The sequence below is a fragment of the Sitophilus oryzae genome, unplaced genomic scaffold (genome assembly GCF_002938485.1).
Source record: "Sitophilus oryzae breed Bouriz unplaced genomic scaffold, Soryzae_2.0 scaffold_60_pilon_pilon, whole genome shotgun sequence".
Lineage (NCBI taxonomy): Eukaryota > Metazoa > Arthropoda > Insecta > Coleoptera > Curculionidae > Sitophilus > Sitophilus oryzae.
This window is the reverse complement of record NW_022147207.1, coordinates 545,559-566,671: the sequence shown is the minus strand read 5'-3', so window position 1 is coordinate 566,671 and position 21,113 is coordinate 545,559. Positions and strand designations below refer to the sequence as shown.

The following is a 21,113-nucleotide window of genomic DNA, read 5'->3' as shown; positions in this document are numbered from 1 at the left end:
AATGTCAACTGCATAGTGTGCCATCTATTAGATGGAGAAGGAAGGAGAAAAAAGTAAGGACCATAGACAAAATTCCAGTCATATATAAAAATAGACATGGGGTTTGTAACATATTTTTTTCTGGGATTTTATTTTTTATTTTTAACTCTATAGATTTCATCCAAAAATTTTTAAACAGATAAAATGAATCTGAAGAGATTTAAAAAAATTAATATAGATTTTGATAACTGAATAAGTACCTTCTGAATAACAGAACAATTAGTTTTATTTCAATCTGACACAATTTACCAGAAAAATACATCATCAATTAATTAATGATATTGAAGGATAAGCAAAATGCTATCTAGGTATAAATTCAATAATATATTTTCTATTTAAACGTTTACCTAATATTGACTAACTCTAAATCACAGCTCACAACTCACAACTATAGGAATATTTCTATAATATACATTCTGTTATGATGTTTTAAATCTAAATATAGTTTTTTACATCTCTATTTAAAAAATATTTCAATATATTCATTCAAATGTTCTGTATATAACTACATTAATACATCAATTTTTTAAAACTATAAATGATTTAAACTTACAAAATAGCTGATAACTGATTTATAAAACTGAAATACATCTTTGCGCGAATTATGGCTTAAATTTAGGAATACATTGTCAACATTACACAGCTACATTTTCAACATTTACAGATAACATAAGTACATACATGTTAAAACTTACTCATCAGTCAGATTATAAAAAATATTTTTATTTCACTATTAATCTTCACTTAATCTACCATTGATTTTACTGAGTTTGTTTCGAGATATGTTATCAAAAAATAGTAAGCCAGCTGCCTTTTCAATCGTATTAGGTGGAACCTATGAATAAAATATTTTAACTTTATAAAAACCATTTTTTTACTTTATATAAAATGAATACCTGAAAATGCTCCAATGGAATTTCATTATTAATAGGCTCGTTACCCATTACATAAGATTCCATTTCAAAGCGGCCATCTTTAGTCTCACCCACTATAACTTTAAAAAAATGAGTTGGAACAGCTACATGATTTTTTCCAATCACTTCATATTTAACGTATAGTTTCCCATCAGCTTCTCTTCTAAAGCACACATGAATATAGATGGAATATAATAAATAAAATATATGACAACTATGTCTTACCTTGGTAAGTATATTGGGCCTGTACAGCAATAAACATTAGTGTAGAATTTGGTTAATTTCCGAACATATTTTTCTAGTCTATTCCAAGAGTCTCTATTAAAACCTTTTCCTACTTGTGGTGCTATATTTGATAAATAAAATGTCTCAGTTATATGTTCCTGTTCAGATTTATGATTTCCAGCTGCTGCAAGATGCCCTCTGTCATACCCAGATTTTCTATAATCTGTATTGTCCGCCCTACATGACATATATTAGTAAATATAATCAAATACCTGTATAAATATGAAAATATGTCTACAATTTCATTTGTAGACATATATTATATATCTGTACCGCAGAAGTAAACTACGTTAAGTCACAAAACACAGTTTTGAGAAAAATAAAAGTTCTTTTTTGAAATTATTTCCCAATTACTCGATTATTTGACTAACTTATTTTGAACTAAAATGAAATGTAAAACAGTTTTTTAAATTATACTAACACTTTTTGGAGTGAGTCAAATATGCCAATTTTGGACTTGACTTAACATAGTTTGGCATCTAGTGTACAGATATTGTATTTCTACAATTTAACTATCAACCTACTTACCTGAATAAAGGATGAATAGCTTCATCAGGTTTAAAAACGCATTTAGACCTATCTACCCCATCCTTTTCTTTTATACTGTCTGCTGTTAAATGCTCAAAAACCCAATGTGCCACTCTGTTTCTTCTATCATAACTCACGATGAAATTTTTAAATGGTCTGATATTATCCATCCCAGGAAATCCATACTTCATAATTTCGGCAATTCTTCCTTCTTTTTCCGACTCTGATGGTACATTGGGTGTGTAAGCCAATTCTTTTTCATCGCTTGGAACTGGGTATGCTGCATTAACAGTCTGAAATAATGAAAACCATGGCTGTGTTTTTCCTTGGGAAGAAATATTTTCGTGACATTGTGAATAACCAGCAGACTCTTTTAGCATTTCTGGGAAATTTCCGGACTCATATATTTGATAATAATTATCCGAATTAGCTACTGCAACTGTCCCAAAAATAGGCAAACCTGGCTTATTGGCTAACTTGAACGTCGGAAGATTGGAGAACTTATTATAATAGGAGCCAGCAACAAAAGCAGTAGTAGCTACTGTTCCAATTATAATAATATTTTTTAGCTTTTTATTTGCCATTATACTTCTAAATATCCTTTTTATTTTCCTAATTATTTTTCGAAAAGTTGAGGTTATGATAGACCATAGACATGACTGGACCTGTGACTGGACCCTGTGACTGGACCTTTGGCTGGACGAAAAGGAAAAGGACAGAAATAAATTGCAGAAAATCGGAGATATATTGTGTCTTATATCATGGTACAAAGAAAACAGGTGTCAGGTGTCTATATCTCTGAGAAAATCAAATATTCAGACATATATATTCATAGAAAATAACCTAAATATATATTAATGTGTGACTCGTTTTACTATAATGTGGTTCTACTATAAAATTGCATTGCAAAAAGAGAATTAGCTTATAAAAATATAACTTTTACCTTATCCTTTTCATATTAATAATAACATTTTACCAAATTCCTTACATTTTTAAGTTTAGCTTGAATACCTACCTACTCACTATTTCGCTCAAATATTCAGTGTACAATTTTTGTATTTGCTATTTTGTGTCATTTCTCTATCAACATATCAATCAAATATCAATTTTGAGTAGTTAAAAACCAAAAAACAGCGAAAAAAATTTTAAAATTTTGTTTATAAACAAAGAGATATAGGTTATGTAACCGTTTTACTTACAGGGATCTGTAACAATTTGTAAAAAGGGGAATAGTCTGACTAGTTCCAATAGATGTCGCTATATTTTTTGAGTCCGTTAGAGATGGGGATATGATCTCTGGATATGATGGTGGATAAAAAAATATAAAAAATAAATACCTAGTGCATTTTACAATGCCTTTTTTTACATTTTATATGCTATTTTTTTTACATAACTTATCCAATCTAGTTAGTAATCCAATCTGAGTTTTTTTTATGTTATTTAATAAAATGTTCTATAAGGGTTCGATTTAAGTCCAAAATATCCGTTATTTTAATTTGAAAATTAAAGAAAAAAGATTTTTTGTGTAAATTTCTAATCGGCGTCTAGAGGATGACACGACAAAATATTTTCGACCATAATTTCTATAAAGTCGCTATGACCATAGATAAAAGAAAATAATCTACTATTAAGATAGATATGAAACTTAATAGTAAAATTTTGGGTCAAAGCGCCCCTCCGTGTTTTTAGTGGAGACTACGTTTAACCCAGCGCCTTCGCCTTTTCTGCTGTAAATGTTTTTTATGTTTATATTTGAATTCAAAGGATTTATTTTTAAAGTTGCACTGATATATTAGTATATCAGAGTAACTTTAATAAAACATAAGAATATATATATTTTACAATTTATTTTTTTATTTATTTTACAGAGTTTCATGTAAATGATCGTAAGTCGACTGGCTGTCTAATGAATAGACCGAGATTTATAGATTTTAAAGCGAACGAAAAAAAATCAAAGAACAAATATATACCATATATTTTACTTTTATCTAAGATACATACCTTATCGTATTTTGGAAACACGTACATTTTTGCAGTTTTGTTAGTTTCTTTGCAAGATGCAACACAACAAGAAAACACCATTTTTACAGTTAATAAATAATAAAACTATTTCTGACTATGATATTTAAAATTTAGATAGATAGAAAATTAAAAAACAAACGAGTATTTGCAAACGCAGGCCCAAATTCAATAAAAATCAAAATTTTTCCTGCGAAAATCAGGCTTTTTTCACTGAAAAGGTATTTTTTGATTTATCAGCAGTCATTGTCAAGTTGACAATATACAGGGTGTTTTGGAATTAGTCTAAAAAAATTATGTTGTGATTCCTCATGTGTTATTAAAACAATTTTTATATATAACCATTAGGTCTAAAGTACTTCCTTTCTGATCTACAGGGTGTTAAAAATTAAAAAAAATCGATTTTTTTTGCTTAACATAAATGGTACACATGGTTTTTTGCTTAACATAAATGGTACATATGGTTTTTAAAGAAAATATATTTTTTCTTTGACTGGCCATCCTTTTTCAACAAAATTTATCTTTTGAGTTTTTCTTGTTCATCAAACGGTTGTCGAGAAAAAAATAAATATACTTATTAAGAGCCCGCCTTAATTCGTTTTCTAACGATTTTTTATTTTTTAGATTAATTAGGAAACACCCTGTATATGCATATCACAGGCAACCAAATAAACTAGTAACCTCTAAAAATTATTTTTCCTACTACTAGCGACATACCGTGTTTTTAGTGTGTACTAAATTATTTTATCAAAATTTCACCATGTAAGTTTCCAGGCAATGGCTATGACATATTGTTTTGTGTAAGATATATTACCATCAGGGTTCGGAAAACTACATGTTACTTTTAAAAACTACATTACATGTAGTTAATGTAGTTAATGTAGTTTATGCAGAGGGGTGTAGTTTATGTAACCTATGTATGTAACTTTCAAATATCAAAGGTTTGAGGTGAGGTTATAATAAGTTGAAGCTTTAAAAACACATAATGAATTTAAGAAAACAGAAGAAATATGGCTTTAAATATAATATTTACATCATATTATCTCATTACACCTCATACAAAGGAAAACTATTCATAAAATATCAAAACTTAGTTTATTCATGTAGTTAATGAACGGGAAAGACGTAGCTTTTTAAGAAAAACTACACGTAGTTAATCAGGTAAATTACGTCTTAATTAACTACTTCCGAACCCTGATTACCATTATATAAACTTTTATTTGTAAAACAATTTTTTAGCCGACCATACCAATAGGTACGGTAGGCTATTAAGATCGACAAAAAAAGTTTTTTTAATTTCACTCAAAATGAGTTATTTGGGACATAAATACAAAATATTTTCATGGTGTCTGTCTGTCTGTCCGTCTGTAACACGATAATCAAAAACCGCTGAACCGATTTTAACCAAATAACACAAAAATACTGTGGCACCGGAGAATCTGGCCATTAGTTTTTGGTGGGGATGTGGTAAAGCGGTATGGGAGGGGGTTTAAAATTTTTTTAAAAAATCGTAACTCCAAAATTACAGTAGCTAGCGAAACGCGATTTTCAAATTAAGATTAGGAATAATATTTGCAACAAAATTTGTAATAACATCAAAATCAAAGTCGCAGTTTTTGAGATACTAACATATTTTAGTATGGGGCTATACGTGTGCCTCACGGCGAAATTTTTTTTTGTAAAATTATTTTATTTTTTGAATAGTCAACATTAAGTTTCTCTTTATGCAATTCAAACCTAATGACTTTTTATATAAAACAGTTAGTACAATTAAACTCATGCATGAACGAATAAAAAATACGAAATTTTAGCTGTTTCTCTTATTAATCTTTTAAATTTTTCCAAATCTTATTTTTAAAAAAATTCTACCTAGGGTATATATACTAAATGAATGATTAATGTCACGGTCATTGCAATACTATAGGTACTCCAATATTGTTTTGTACTGCTTCGTTATCCTACAAGTTCCATCAGACTGAACTCTAAGTACTTTTTCATGCACCACATGGTTCGTCTTCTTACACCCCCTTTTGCGTGCTTGATTTTCCTAAACCTATAATAATCATCTATGTTTAATATGTCGCGTGTGCTAGTTCATTTTGTTCTTTGCCGAACACCGTAACAGATACCCATAACAACATATCGTTAGTCGAAACTGTGATAATGTGCCTCCTTACTTATTTTGATTATTTGTGCTGAATGGGTTAAATATTTACAGTTTTTCCTCGAAAATATTTCACGTAAGTTATAAAAGTATTTATTTCCTATTTTATTATATTATTTCAGCGTTATTGCTGGGATATATCCAACATTTCTAGAACAAATTTTAAGAAATTTTTGTATAAACTTTCACCCCTAATTTCAAAAATCGCTTCTGTGTACTCACTTTTTTCACTTAACGGCCAAACTCTGTGCCAAATTTCATCCTAGTCAGGACAGATTTTCTAGAACTTCTAGAACAAATTTTTGTACAAACTTTCACCCCTAATTTCAAAAATCGCTTCTGTGTACCTATTCACTTTTTCACTTAACGGCCAAACTCTGTGCCAAATTTCATCCTAGTCAGGATAGATTTTCTAGAACTTCTGGAACAAATATTAACAAATTTTTGTACAAATTTTCACCCCTAATTTCAAAAATCGCTTCTGTGTACCTATTCAATTTTTCACTTAACGGCCAAACTCTGTGCCAAATTTCATCCTAGTCAGGACAGATTTTCTAGAACTTCTAGAACAAATTTTTGTACAAACTTTCACCCCTAATTTCAAAAATCGCTTCTGTGTACTCACTTTTTTCACTTAACTGCCAAACTCTGTGCCAAATTTTATACTAGTCAGGACAGATATTCTAGAACAAATTTTAACAAATTCTTGTACGAACTTTCACCCCTAATTTCAAAAATCGCTTCTGTGTACTCACTTTTTTCACTACGGCCAAACTCTGTGCCAAATTTCATCCTAGTCAGGACAGATTTTCTAGAACTTCTAGAACAAATTTTTGTACAAACTTTCACCCCTAATTTCAAAAATCGCTTCTGTGTACTCACTTTTTTCACTTCACGGCCAAACTCTGTGCTAAATTTCATACTAGTCAGGACAGATATTCTAGAACAAATTTTAACAAATTTTTGTACGAACTTTCACCCCTAATTTCAAAAATCGCTTCTGTGTACTCACTTTTTTCACTACGGCCAAACTCTGTGCCAAATTTCATCCTAGTCAGGACAGATTTTCTAGAACTTCTAGAACAAATTTTTGTACAAACTTTCACCCCTAATTTCAAAATCGCTTCTGTGTACTCACTTTTTTCACTTAACTGCCAAACTCTGTGCCAAATTTCATACTAGTCAGGACAGATATTCTAGAACAAATTTTAACAAATTTTTGTACGAACTTTCACCCCTAATTTCAAAAATCGCTTCTGTGTACTCACTTTTTTCACTACGGCCAAACTTTGTGCCAAATTTCATACTAGTCAGGACAGATTTTCTAGAACTTCTAGAACAAATTTTTGTACAATCTTTCACCCCTAATTTCAAAAATCGCTTCTGTATACTCACTTTTTTTACTTAACTGCCAAACTCTATGCCAAATTTCATACTAGTCAGGACAGATATTCTAGAACAAATTTTAACAAATTTTTGTACGAACTTTCACCCCTAATTTCAAAAATCGCTTCTGTGTACTCACTTTTTTCACTACGGCCAAACCCTGTGCCAAATTTCATCCTAGTCAGGACAGATTTTCTAGAACTTCTAGAACAAATTTTTGTACAAACTTTCACCCCTAATTTCAAAAATCGCTTCTGTGTACTCACTTTTTTCACTTAACTGCCAAACTCTGTGCCAAATTTCATACTAGTCAGGACAGATATTCTAGAACAAATATTAACAAATTTTTGTACGAACTTTCACCCCTAATTTCAAAAATCGCTTCTGTGTACTCACTTTTTTCACTACGGCCAAACTCTGTGCCAAATTTCATCCTAGTCAGGACAGATTTTCTAGAACTTCTAGAACAAATTTTTGTACAAACTTTCACCCCTAATTTCAAAAATCGCTTCTGTGTACTCACTTTTTTCACTTAACGGCCAAACTCTGTGCCAAATTTCATACTAGTCAGGACAGATAGTCTAGAACTTTTAGAACAAGTTTTAACAAATTTTTGTACAAATTTTAACAAATTTTTTTACAAATTTTCATCCCTAATTTCAAAAATCGCTTCTGTGTACCTATTCATTTTTTCACTTAACGGCCAAACTCTCTGCCAAATTTCATCCTAGTCAGGACAGATCTAGAAAGAACTTCTAGAACAAATTTTTGTACAAACTTTCACCCCTAATTTCAAAAATCGCTTCTGTGTACTCACTTTTTTCACTTAACTGCCAAACTCTGTGCCAAATTTCATACTAGTCAGGACAGATATTCTAGAACAAATTTTAACAAATTTTTGTACGAACTTTCACCCCTAATTTCAAAAATCGCTTCTGTGTACTCACTTTTTTCACTTAACGGCCAAACTCTGTGCCAAATTTCATACTAGTCAGGACAGATAGTCTAGAACTTTTAGAACAAGTTTTAACAAATTTTTGTACAAATTTTAACAAATTTTTTTACAAATTTTCATCCCTAATTTCAAAAATCGCTTCTGTGTACCTATTCATTTTTTCACTTAACGGCCAAACTCTCTGCCAAATTTCATCCTAGTCAGGACAGATCTAGAAAGAACTTCTAGAACAAATTTTTGTACAAACTTTCACCCCTAATTTCAAAAATCGCTTCTGTGTACTCACTTTTTTCACTTAACTGCCAAACTCTGTGCCAAATTTCATACTAGTCAGGACAGATATTCTAGAACAAATTTTAACAAATTTTTGTACGAACTTTCACCCCTAATTTCAAAAATCGCTTCTGTGTACTCACTTTTTTCACTACGGCCAAACTCTGTGTCAAATTTCATACTAGTCAGGACAGATTTTCTAGAACTTCTAGAACAAATTTTTGTACAATCTTTCACCCCTAATTTCAAAAATCGCTTCTGTGTACTCACTTTTTTCACTTAACTGCCAAACTCTGTGCCAAATTTCATACTAGTCAGAACAGATATTCTAGAACAAATTTTAACAAATTTTTGTACGAACTTTCACCCCTAATTTCAAAAATCGCTTCTGTGTACTGACTTTTTTCACTACGGCCAAACTCTGTGCCAAATTTCATCCTAGTCAGGATAGATTTTCTAGAACTTCTAGAACAAATTTTTGTACAAACTTTCACCCCTAATTTCAAAAATCGCTTCTGTGTACTCACTTTTTTCACTTAACTGCCAAACTCTTTGCCAAATTTCATACTAGTCAGGACAGATATTCTAGAACAAATTTTAACAAATTTTTGTACGAACTTTCACCCCTAATTTCAAAAATCGCTTCTGTGTACTCACTTTTTTCACTACGGCCAAACTCTGTGCCAAATTTTATACTAGTCAGGACAAATATTCTAGAACAAATTTTAACAAATTTTTGTACGAACTTTCACCCCTAATTTCAAAAATCGCTTCTGTGTACTAACTTTTTTTACTACAGCCAAACTCTGTGCCAAATTTCATACTAGTCAGGACAGATTTTCTAGAAATTTTAGAACAAATTTTAACAAATTTTTGTACAAATTTGCACCCCTAATTTCAAAAATCAATTCTGTGTACTCACTTTTTTCACTTAACGGCCAAACTCTGTGCCAAATTTCATACTAGTCAGGACAGATTATATAGAACTTCTAGAACAAATTTTTGTATAAACTTTCACCCCTAACTTCAAAAATGGCTTCTGTGCACTCACTGTTTTCACTTAACGGCCAAACTCTGTGCCAAATTTCATACTAGTCAGGACAGATTTTCTAGGACATCTAGAACAAATTTTAACAAATTTTTATACAAACTTTCACCCCTAATTTCAAAAATCGCTTCTGTGTACTCACTTTTTTCACTTAACGGCCAAACTCTGTGCCAAATTTCATACTAGTCAGGACAGATATTCTAGAACAAATTTTAACAAATTTTTGTACGAACTTTCACCCCTAATTTCAAAAATCGATTCTGTGTACTCACTTTTTTCACTTAACGGCCAAACTCTGTGCCAAATTTCATACTAGTCAGGACAGATTTTATAGAACTTCTAGAACAAATTTTTGTATAAAGTTTCACCCCTAATTTCAAAAATCGCTTCTGTGTACTCACTTTTTTCACTTAACGGCCAAACTCTGTGCCAAATTTCATACTAGTCAGGACAGATTTAAAAGAAAATAAAAAAAATGTCACCACTAGTTTCACGTTCCATCCCTTTAATTTAAGGTATGAATTTCCGAAAAGTTCTTTAGTGTAGTACCCAGTTTCATTATTACATAAGAGACCTCTGTGAAAAGTTTCATACTCCATGACAGATTTAATTAAAAATTATACGAAATTTCACCCCATTTCACCCTCTAAAGATTTCCGAAAATTGCATCTTAATGTTCAATCACACCACTTAAGAGACCTGTTTGCAAAACTTCATACTCCTAGAACTGATTTGAAAAAATAAAAAAATGTCACCACTAGTTTCACCGCCTAAAGGGATGAATTTCCGAAAAGTGCTTCTTAATGTTCAATTCCGCCACTTAAGGAACCACAAAATTTCGTGCTCGTAGGACAGATTTTAATTTATTTTTATACAAAATTTATCGTTCATTTCCTTCCTAGTGGGTTTTCACCCAATGAATACCAAATCAATAGCACCAAATGGTATTGATTTTTGATCAATACCATTTGATCAAATTAAATCAATATCAAATACCAAAATAAATGGGTACTAATGGCGAAATTGAACACTATGAAGCACTTTTCGGAAATTCATATCTTAAAGGGTTGAAACTGACATGTGGTAACATTTGTTTTAACCTGTCTCATTACGAGTATGAAATTTGGCACAGAGTTTGGCCGTTAAGTGGGGATAGTGAATACACAGAAGCGATTTTTGAAATTAGGAACATCTAAGGAACTCAACGCAAATTTTCATAATGCTAGCACTACTTTAAAAAAATATACGAACTTTTATAGTTTCAACCACTTAGGGGATAAAAGTCCGGAAATCGTTTTTAGTGTTTTATTACGTCATCTAAGGAATCTCTAGGTAAAATGTTATCCTCCTAGAACAGATTTAAAAAAAATATGCAAGGGTGGTTCTTAATGGTGCTTCTCAATGTTCAATCATGTCACACATTTTATTTTTTTATACAAAAATTCATCCCGCATTTCACTTCTTTAGTGGGTGGATTTCCAAAAATCGCTCCTTAGTGCTCAATTAAGTCACCTAAGGAACTTCTGCAAAGTGTCATATTCCTAGGACTGATTTTAAAAATTTTTATACAAAATTTCACTACTATTTTTACCCCTTTACTGGATGAGTTTCCGAAAATCGCTTCTTAGCGTTCAATAGCACCACTTAAGGAACCTACATGCCAAATTTCATGCAATTAGACCAATAACATCTATCAATTAGTATTGGTTTTTATATATGAATAAAAATTTGGAATTTCCAAAGAAAACTTTTTTTTGCGAAATACATTATGATATATTTTTTTATTGCATACTCAAATAGTTGTGCAGTATGTTCAATTTTAGCTTGTAATTGTTTCCCCTTTCCACTATATCTTGTTATAACTTATAACCATTTTTACTTCCAATATATGTTTCTGATTGTATTTCAATAATACAATTTCGAACATGATTTAAGATTTCGTTCAAATGCCTCAAGGGAATGTAAATGCGAATGAAGGATATTTTATTGCTCGGGTTTGAACAAAATACATTTTCTGCTTTTGCTAATATACGATTTTTACATCAAATTTACATGATATTTTCATTTTTAAAAATAATGTTTCTTAGATTTTATTCTAGGTATTTTCTTATACTGAATATAATATTAATATATCTTATACTGAAATAGAAGTTTGAATTTTCTGATATAGTACGTAGTGATCTCAAATTTCAAAAGCCTTATTTTTTAATTTTAATTAAACTAAAATAAAAAATAATCATCTAAATAGAATTATAAAATACAATAAATTGACAAAGTTGTTTAATTATATTTTCGTTGCAACAATTTCCAACAACACAATAATTTATCTTGTACTATATATACAAATTAAGTTTAAATTTATTGATACGTCCAAACTACACCAATTGTCTGGATTACTTTGTGGTTAAATAATTAGGCCTTTAATTTATAGTTATGTCCCATTTTTTTTCAAAAATATTTTTGCAAAATCGCAAAAATTGCAAGTAAATTTATTTTCAAAATGAGACAAACATTTCTTTTTGGAATTCTTCCTTATGGAAAATCAGCTATTGATTCTACATTTCCATTAAAAGCAACTGAAAAAAGAATCACAAATTTGAACTAATCTCTATCCAGTTCCGGCCATACTGTTTAGACTAAAATTGCATTTTAAACGACATTTGATTCGCTATTATTTCGACGATGCGATGGCTGTAATTTTTGGCGATGAATTTTTACTTTTCCAACTGGAATATGTTTGCCACTGGGAGTTTCCAAAAAATGTCACAAATTGGATGAAAAATAGCAATTAAAGTGAAATTGAAAACCGAATGAAATGTGTGTTGTTGATAAGCGATTTATATGCTCCAATTGGCTGAGTAATAACCAATAATTAATTTGTGGTTCAGGGGACATAAAATATTTGTAACAATTAGCTTTTACACGATTAAGCATAAATTAAAGGTAGCAAGGTAGGATAGGAAGATAGATAAACATTGAAAACCGAAAATTTAAAATTACTAACATTAGGTTTACAGGAGTAGATTTTTGGTTTCTTAAAATCGAGAAAAGGGAATCTTCATTATGAGTTCTAGTGATGTGAAAGAACGTATTATTTTCTATTCTTAAAATGTCTAAATTAAAAGTGTTTTAAATGATCCATGCACCACCACTCTTTTTTGGTAATAAAATTAAAAAATAACCAAGTCAAAAAGTCCTACTTCCACTTTAAACTTTTCCACAATGTTGTATTTCGTCAAGCATTAAATAACTCCATTAGAGTTGGTTAAATTAGCACTTTGACAAAGAACCTAGATACTGCCCATTGTTTATCTATCGTTACAAATATTAAATTGTAGCGGACGAACAAGTTCCGATAAATAATTTATAGCGGGCAATAATTTTTCCACAAGCTTTGTGTTTTATACAATTACGCGGCCGGATTCATGTTTTCTTTATATTGTGCTTATTAAAGCGTTTCCATGTCAAGAGAGATTTTCTTTCCGATGCTTTCGTATTTTTTCCGGAAGATACGTGATTCGTATGATTTTTTAAGGGACGTGACTTTTTATTCAATTTTTTTTTTGTTGGGTATATATTTTTGGCGAGATTTTTGGTTTATTATTTATTGTACTAATAGTACACACATGGCAAAAATTATTGCATATAACGATATTTTTATTTTATTTTGGACCTAAAATGATCTTTTTATATTTTTGGACATATTGGCTTACTACACGACTAATTAATATAAAATTAAAAATCTAAGTGCAACTAGGCTGTTATTATAATTTTATTTCATAATGAGTGAAAATCAACAATAACAAAGTTCATCTTAAACAGCAAATATTGAAAACAATTTTAATTATTTCTCACAACTAATAGTCTGTATTGCCTCCTTGTGACGTGGCATGCTCTCAATTAAGTTGTCCAGAAGATGTTGAAGAATGGCTTCCCATGTTTCGCGCGCAGCAATTTTCAATTCATTTAAGGTACGGCGGAATCATTCCTTTTGGCAATATGACGTTTTAGCATGTTCCAAGCATGCTCGATCACATTCATATCTGGAGACATCGGTGGCCACCACAGTTAAAGTGCGATGGGGAGGACCATTATCGTCCATGTAAACAAACTCATCCCTCCCTGCCCCTCGAAATGGACGCACAATAGGCTCTAAAACGTCTCTAAGATATGAGGCACCTGTCATTGTGCCTTCAATAAAAATAAGAGGAGTTCGAGCTCCGTGCATTATACCTGCCCATACCATAATGCTTCCCCCTTGAAACGGGACACGGGGTTGAGCTGCATTCAAGCATGCTCGTCTTCCAGATGCTCTCCAGACCAAAGTTCGTCGCGAGTCTGACACTAGGCCCATTCTTGTTTCATCACTAAACATGACGAAATTCCAATTAGGTCCATTTGCTCTCATCTCCTCAGCCCATTGTAGTCGCGTAATTTTGTGTTGTAAATTAAGCTTCAAAACACGCAGAGACCTCCTTAAATGTAATCTTCTGTCATGGAGTCTTCTTGTTATGGTCTTTCTTGAAACATTTACTCCTTCAAGGCGAGCTAACTCATTTTAATAGTAGTACTAGAAAGCAGGGGATTTCCTCGTGCAATTAGGGATATTTGACAGTCTTGCACAGCAGTAGTAACTCTCTTTCTACCTCTTCCAGGCCGGTCTGTAACCTCGTTTCTCTCCCTGAATTTTTTTAATATTCGCGAAACATCGCTTTGGTTAACTCCTAGAATTTCAGCTATTGCAACTTGCCGGTAGCCCTGTTTTGAAACAGTGTTACTATTATGACTCTATTAAACTGTGAAATAATGAAACCTAAGAGACCACAAATTGAAATGTGCAAGAATGTGTAATAATATTGGGTCTAAACGATAAACGTTGTTTACCATATCCATTTACAACTCCTTTCCGTATATTTTTAAAATATATATGCAATAATTTTGACCATGTGTGTATTTGCCAGAATTAATTTATAACAGAAGGCGACCACAGAGTTGTATCAATGTTTTAGTGGAAAGATCAATTACTTTAAGCGATAAAAAACAACAGAAAATTACCTCCATTTGCATGACAAGCATGGTCATTTGCTTTGGATGTGTATTACTAAAAATCAGAAATATATACTATAAGTGTAGTTGTAAGTTGTAGTAGATGCTTTTTGGTAGTTTACGAGTAATTAATTGTGTAATGCTTAAGAGAGTCATGCAGTGAGGATAGTTTTGGTTTCTCTATTATCTATTACACACGTCAAAAAAATTTTTGGTTAAATATAGTGTTATATTTTTGTTATTTTTAACACTATTTTCATGATTTTTTTAGCAAACTGTATATAATTATATTAACTTTAATTCGTAAACTCAGTTTTTTATAAACTTTAGTATTTGGCATATTATACAGGGTTAATCGAGGGGTTGATTTTTTTACCCTACCTTTAAAACACCCTGTGTAATGATTTCGTTCGTAATTTTTCCTAAAATATAATTTTACAGTCAGAACCATGACTCCAGAGCATTTTGTTTTTTGATTCATGTCAATACATGCTTTCGTTAATTTTTTAGAGCGAAATGAACTGATCACGATCAATTTGCAGTTTTTTCAATTATCATTACTTTTTGATGTAATTCTTTAATATAGCGAGATGGTTTTGGTGACTATTGTCGTAACGTCATATTACTCTACATTAGATACTGTATACTAAATTAAAGAAAAAACGTTAAAAACTAACGATTAACTCATCAAGGAGGCCGAATTCGACAAAATATCAAGAGATAACTTTTAATTGGCATTAAACGGCCTACATAATTTAGATATAAAAAGAAAAAGTCAGTGACATCCCAAGTAGCATTTTCACGACTTGCGACCACATGTTTACTAAACACAACGTTGGATTAGTTACAAAAAATAGTTAGCTCCCTACCTTGGGTATTAAAATAAATTTAAACGTTTTTATAACGTTGTGCCGACGTTGGACTAGTACTACAGCAAAGTAGGAAGCTTCTGCGACGTCGAATAAACGTTGTCTTCTAACCTTTTTTGCTTAAGTGATCTTTAGGTGATTCGGACAACTGTAACTACGTTGGACAATATATAGTTTTCCGACGTCAGTTTCAGGACCTATTCCAACGTTATGCAAACGTCGTCTGTTTTACTAATTCCAACGTTGTTTAGATTTCCTTATTCTTACGTTGGTAGGACGTCGAGTCACTACCTTTTTGCAACTGTATTGAACCATAACCTTAAATCTTAAATTTTCACTTCATTGTTCTGTTCAGTCAGACAGTTCAGTGCTGTTTTTATTTTTTATAAAAAAAAACTTAATTAAAATGGGACATAAGAAAGGTACATATAAAACTAAATTTAAATATACATCGACATATATTACCGATAGTTTATCCACTCCCTCGTTTATTTAGATTATAGAGTGCGGCACAAGCTAGAGTCTAGGATGACTAAATTAGGCAATCTTGCGACGAGTATACTACCTGTTAAGGCCGAACTGCGACTTTATTAGTCCAGTATGCGACTACTCGAACTACTCCATCTTAATCTCCAAAACAACAAAGTGAAAGCCGCCATGTTGTTAAATAAGAAAATGTTTCGTTCCTAAAATAGCAATTCCTGCTTTTTGAATACATTAACTTGAAATATTTGATCCTAAAAAACACGCGGAAACAATTTTTTCGACTGCGAATAAATTATTCTCATTTACTAAAAAAAAATTCAAGATAATTTTTAAAACTTCTTTAATTTTAAGGCCCATTAGTATTTTTCAAAGTAGAAACAATACATTTATCAATAAAGTTGTTTGCGTTTAACTTTTTTGTCTTGGGTAACGAGTTACAGAGTCGGTTAAAGTGTTTCAATAATTATGATCTTCAAACATCCTCCACACTTAAATACTTTTGTTTTGTTTTCCTTCACTGCCATCTGACATATGTCTCTAACTAAATCATAAAAATAATATTTTTACTATAATTATCCCAATTTAGGATAAAACGCGACTTAGACGCCATATTAGTTTTGTATTTCTGTGAATTAGATTTTAAACAACGTTGCAGTTTGTACTAAATTAGGCTTCTAGCCAACGTCGGTATCCAACGTCGTTTCGACCCAAAAATTATTCTCCAAACTAGTGCAGACTAGGGTTGGCACGAGGTTGTGCCGACGTTGCGTCCCGACGTTTGGTCGCGTGACACAACGTTGTCCCGACGTCCAAATGCTGCTTGGGATATGTTTCTTTTTGAAAGATATTCCAGTGATAACCCATATGCACGTCCATGATGAATTTATCGACACTTTTTTGGATTAAAATATATGACACTTATACTAACTTTTACCTTCAAAATTTCATTCGAATCAGTAAAAGTACTTGGAACAAAGCAGAATCGGACCTGTGTTGATATGAATAATAAATCTTATTTTTACGTGAGGAAACTCCCCACGAGAGATGGCATATATTTTTTGAAACACCCTGTATAAATAATTATTTTGTATCTACCTTAATAACGTATGAACACTTATTTATAGAATGCTACCCTCGGATGTTGGAAAGTTATGGACACTGTCACTTTTCATCACGATCGTTCCCAGTACGTTCCAAACTGCATCCTGTCAAATAAACAACAGCACGTGGGTGGAGATGAGAAGAATTACCGGACTTTTCTTACACCAATGCCTGCTCAACGATATAAAGGTAAGAGGACTCTAGTTATTGACCGGAAAACGTTAAATAAATACAGCTTGCCCCAGTTTTCTCAGTTTGGATTTCGAACCCCTCTCTGGACCAAATCGGATAAAAGCAATTGTCTAGTTAATCCAATTTTGGGGCTTATACGATGCAGCAGATTGTAAAGGATGTCGATAAAATACTAAACAAATAAACCAGTAAATTCCTTTGCTTTCAAAAAAATTATCAATAGATTTAGTCTTAAAATGACGAAAAAATGTTGTAAAAGTAGTAACCTCTTGGTGTAAGTGGTTGTGTATGTAGTGTAGAGATGAGCAAAACTGCGATTATCCAATCGCAATTGAAACTGCGATTGAGATTTTTAAATCGCTGCGACTGTAACCTGCGATTGCGATTTTAATATTTAAATATTTTACTAGGCTTACAGTTGAGGGTTGGAACCTTTGGTGTTACACAGCAAAATAAAACACTAAATCACCACAATACACCAAAACACTTTTACTTTAACACTGGACGCGCGTTTCGCTAACCATGTCAGCATCATCAGCAGATGATTAAAAACTGTTTTAAGTTTTATTTTGCTATTTTACTAGGCATTCTATTCAGACTGTCATTTTCTATCGAATAAAGTAAAAAAATACCAAGAATGTCATTTAAAAAAAAAGTTGTAGTTATTTCTGGTGAAACAGGAAGCGATTGAAACGAATTGAATACGCCAATCAATCCTAATTTATGTTATATGCTTACATACCAAATCTCGTTTTTTTTTTATCAGAAAAAATAAAAAAGTTATAGAGGCGAACTACTCTTGAGAAGTACCCGGTATATTACCGATCTTGGCCCTAGAAAATAATACCTTCTCTATAAATATATAAAATCAGAGAAAACATTCAATCGCACAAAATTAAATTTGCAACAAAATCGCAAATCGCAACTCCTAAAAATACAAACTCGCAGATAGAAGGTTATCACGGTCCTAGTTTACAAAATCACAATCGCAACAAAATCGCAATTATAGTAATATTGTTGCCTAAATTGAAACTCGCAAATAGAAAAAATCGTAGTCGCAGTTTCCTATGACAGCTAATCGCAGGTTCCGATTACGATTTTAAAATCGCTGCGATTGAATCGCAGTGCGGGATTTGTTGCTCATCTCTAATGTAGTGTATCAATTAATGGAACTCACTTTATTGTTATTGCTTTATTAATTACTTAATTACTATTTTTAACAATGATACCAAAATGCAAAAATAATACGACGAGCTTTTCAAGTGTAGGTAAGTGTCTTCGTCTTCTGTCATTCGCGTATTAAGAATGGGCACAGTGATGGTATTGATAATATTGCGGTAATAATAATACTGGTTATTGCTTCCGGATTAATTTTCTTGAATAATTCAGTAATAAATTGGTTTTCCACTTGTTGGATACATTTTGGCTTGAGATGAAGCGCCTATTCAAAAACAGGCGGTTCATCTCACATATTTATCTAAATATATTTCTTTAAATTCTAAACATTCAGTTTTGAGACACTCTGTATACATAAATAAAATTATTGATTTTTAAAATAGTATTCGCAAACTAGGGAGGGGGAAATCAGGCGACGAACAGAGATAATAATTGTTAAGTAATAGCTTTGAGACGACCATTCGAGATGCATTGATGTTATTTTGGTTTGTAAGTTTTATGACAAAGAAGTTTATTAAAGGTAAAGTAATTTTATTCTCATTATTTAACTAGTGCTAACTAAATAATCATATAGCTTATTTGTCTGTTGTAATATTGGGGTAAAGATTTTCCTTATTAATTTCATCTGATGACATGATTTAATGGATTCGATTTATGCTGTGAATAATTTCAGTTTAAAAGTAATCTTAATGCAATCGTTTACCATCCATTCATGCCGATGTTGGTGGTTCAGTGTGAGAATAAGGGCAAAACACTTTTCGACCGTAAATGGGCGAATATCTTAGCATACAAAAGGGCAAACAAAAACAATAAATAGAATATCTTATAATCTAGAGATATTTGCACTAAACCTTCAATTATAGCTTCGAGTTCCGCAACATTAGTACCTACGGTTGGGGTCCCGTTAAACTAAGAAAAGCTTTTCAGTTTTGAAGGACATAAATGTGGCAGGTTTTGAATGTATGATACTATCAACCTTGGTATAGTACAGTTTTTGTATTATTATTATTTCTTTTTAAAGTTCAGAACAGCATAGTTGGATTCTTTGGAATAGTGATCAAGGTTTTCTCTGATGCCTGTGAATTCCAGGCAGAATACGGCACTCGTTTCATTTCATTTAATAATATAGGTAGGTCTATTTACAAATTTCGTGTTTCATTTACATAACATATTCTCCTCAAATTTCCCAAAATATTACTCCTCTCGAGGCGCATCCAAAATAATCACAATAAAAAATATTTTTCAAACAACGTAGGTTCCTTTACTTCATTTAAATTTGCTTGTTATTCAGTTGACCAAAATATTACCTCTTCAACTTTGTCGAACGACCCTGGGTGGTTATACTACAGGCTCAAACTTTATCTATTTCATAGTACTGATAAACTATTTTTATTTCAGAAAAATACAACGGAGAATGAAAACAATATTGGCTTAATCTTCAAGGAGTGCCTAAAACAAAAAGGACTGAACGTTCTTGATCGGGTATTAAATCGAGACGTAATAGAAATTACGAAAAGCATTGTCTTGGTGAGGCGGAATAACGAAAATGAGACGTCAAATCACACAGAATGGTAAGAAAATAAAATCTTCATTTCTTGTGGTGGGAAAATACGAGTAAATTATGTTGTACCCTGCGTAATGAAATATTTTTTTAAAAACTTCTGGTGATATTTATTTATTGAAGCATTGGTTTACCACCTTTCAATAGTAGTGCATATTACTATGATTATATTATGACCCCCGTTTATACATTTGATGAAGTAGATAAACTGATTATAACTTTAAATCTAAAATTACAGTTCCATATTCATCATAGTTTCTGCATGATTATTTGGTATATGTGCTCTATAATTGCAAAACTTTTCTTCAACAGAAACCCTTTAATTACATTTCAGACTTTCATTAGAATTCTAGCTAGCAGGAAATAGCTTTTATGTAAATATTTAGGTTGATAAAAAAGTATGATACTAATTAAATTAAAATTTTCAAATAATATTTATTTTTTATTTTTGTAACTAACCAAAATATCTGAATTTCGCTACCCAAACAAAAAAGTATTCCTACCATTTTCTGAAAGTTACTGAAAGAAAAAATAGCAAAAATGAAAGAAAAAATGCAGAAATATCTCTGGCACAAGGATATTAACATAGATATATATTTTTAGAATATAGTCTGGTTTATTTTGATATTGGGTACCGTATGATCGAAAAAAAATGGCGTCAAAGAGGGGTGGAGAATTACAATCGGTGATAATTTTGGCGCGGTCAATCTTTAGAAAAACTGCCTATCAAAAACATGTGTATAGCCTAAACGTCAAATTTAGCGATTACCACAGCTACTGTGCCATAAAGAGAAGACATTTGGCTATCTATTTCAAAAATTAAATTTTTCGAATTATTTAAAAAATCTCATTATAATTCACTTCCGGTGATCAGGAACAGTTTTGCTTAAACATTTAACACAGAATCAACTATGCATAAACATGCTGTCTATTCCTACCAAATATTCCGTTAAGCGCTCTGTTGTTCTTTTGTATATTTTTCAACTTAATTTAACTGACTGGTCGTATGATACTTTATCACAAAGCTTTTCAGTATTGCGGTCATGTCGGCCATTGTGAATAAAAGTATCA

General features: G+C 31.5%; 2 protein-coding genes across 2 annotated transcripts in view; one reads left to right on the top strand and one right to left on the bottom strand.

Moving 5' to 3' along the window:
* The window catches only part of LOC115887689, a 62,289-nt gene that overhangs the window by 13,198 nt on the left and 27,978 nt on the right, over positions 1-21,113 (top strand). Inside the window, exons 2-3 of the mRNA XM_030907152.1 lie at positions 17,137-17,302; positions 19,880-20,052. Of these exons, the coding sequence (XP_030763012.1) occupies positions 17,137-17,302; positions 19,880-20,052 (339 nt within the window). The remainder of the gene's footprint in view (positions 1-17,136; positions 17,303-19,879; positions 20,053-21,113) is intronic.
* Positions 345-2,937, bottom strand: LOC115887688 (endonuclease G, mitochondrial-like). Its single transcript, XM_030907150.1, has 5 exons — positions 2,782-2,937; positions 1,767-2,462; positions 1,179-1,415; positions 936-1,116; positions 345-874 (listed from the first exon to the last, which is right to left on the bottom strand). The coding sequence occupies exons 2-5, from the start codon at positions 2,348-2,350 to the stop codon at positions 773-775; spliced, it is 1,104 nt and encodes a 367-aa protein (XP_030763010.1). The 5' UTR covers positions 2,351-2,462; positions 2,782-2,937; the 3' UTR covers positions 345-772.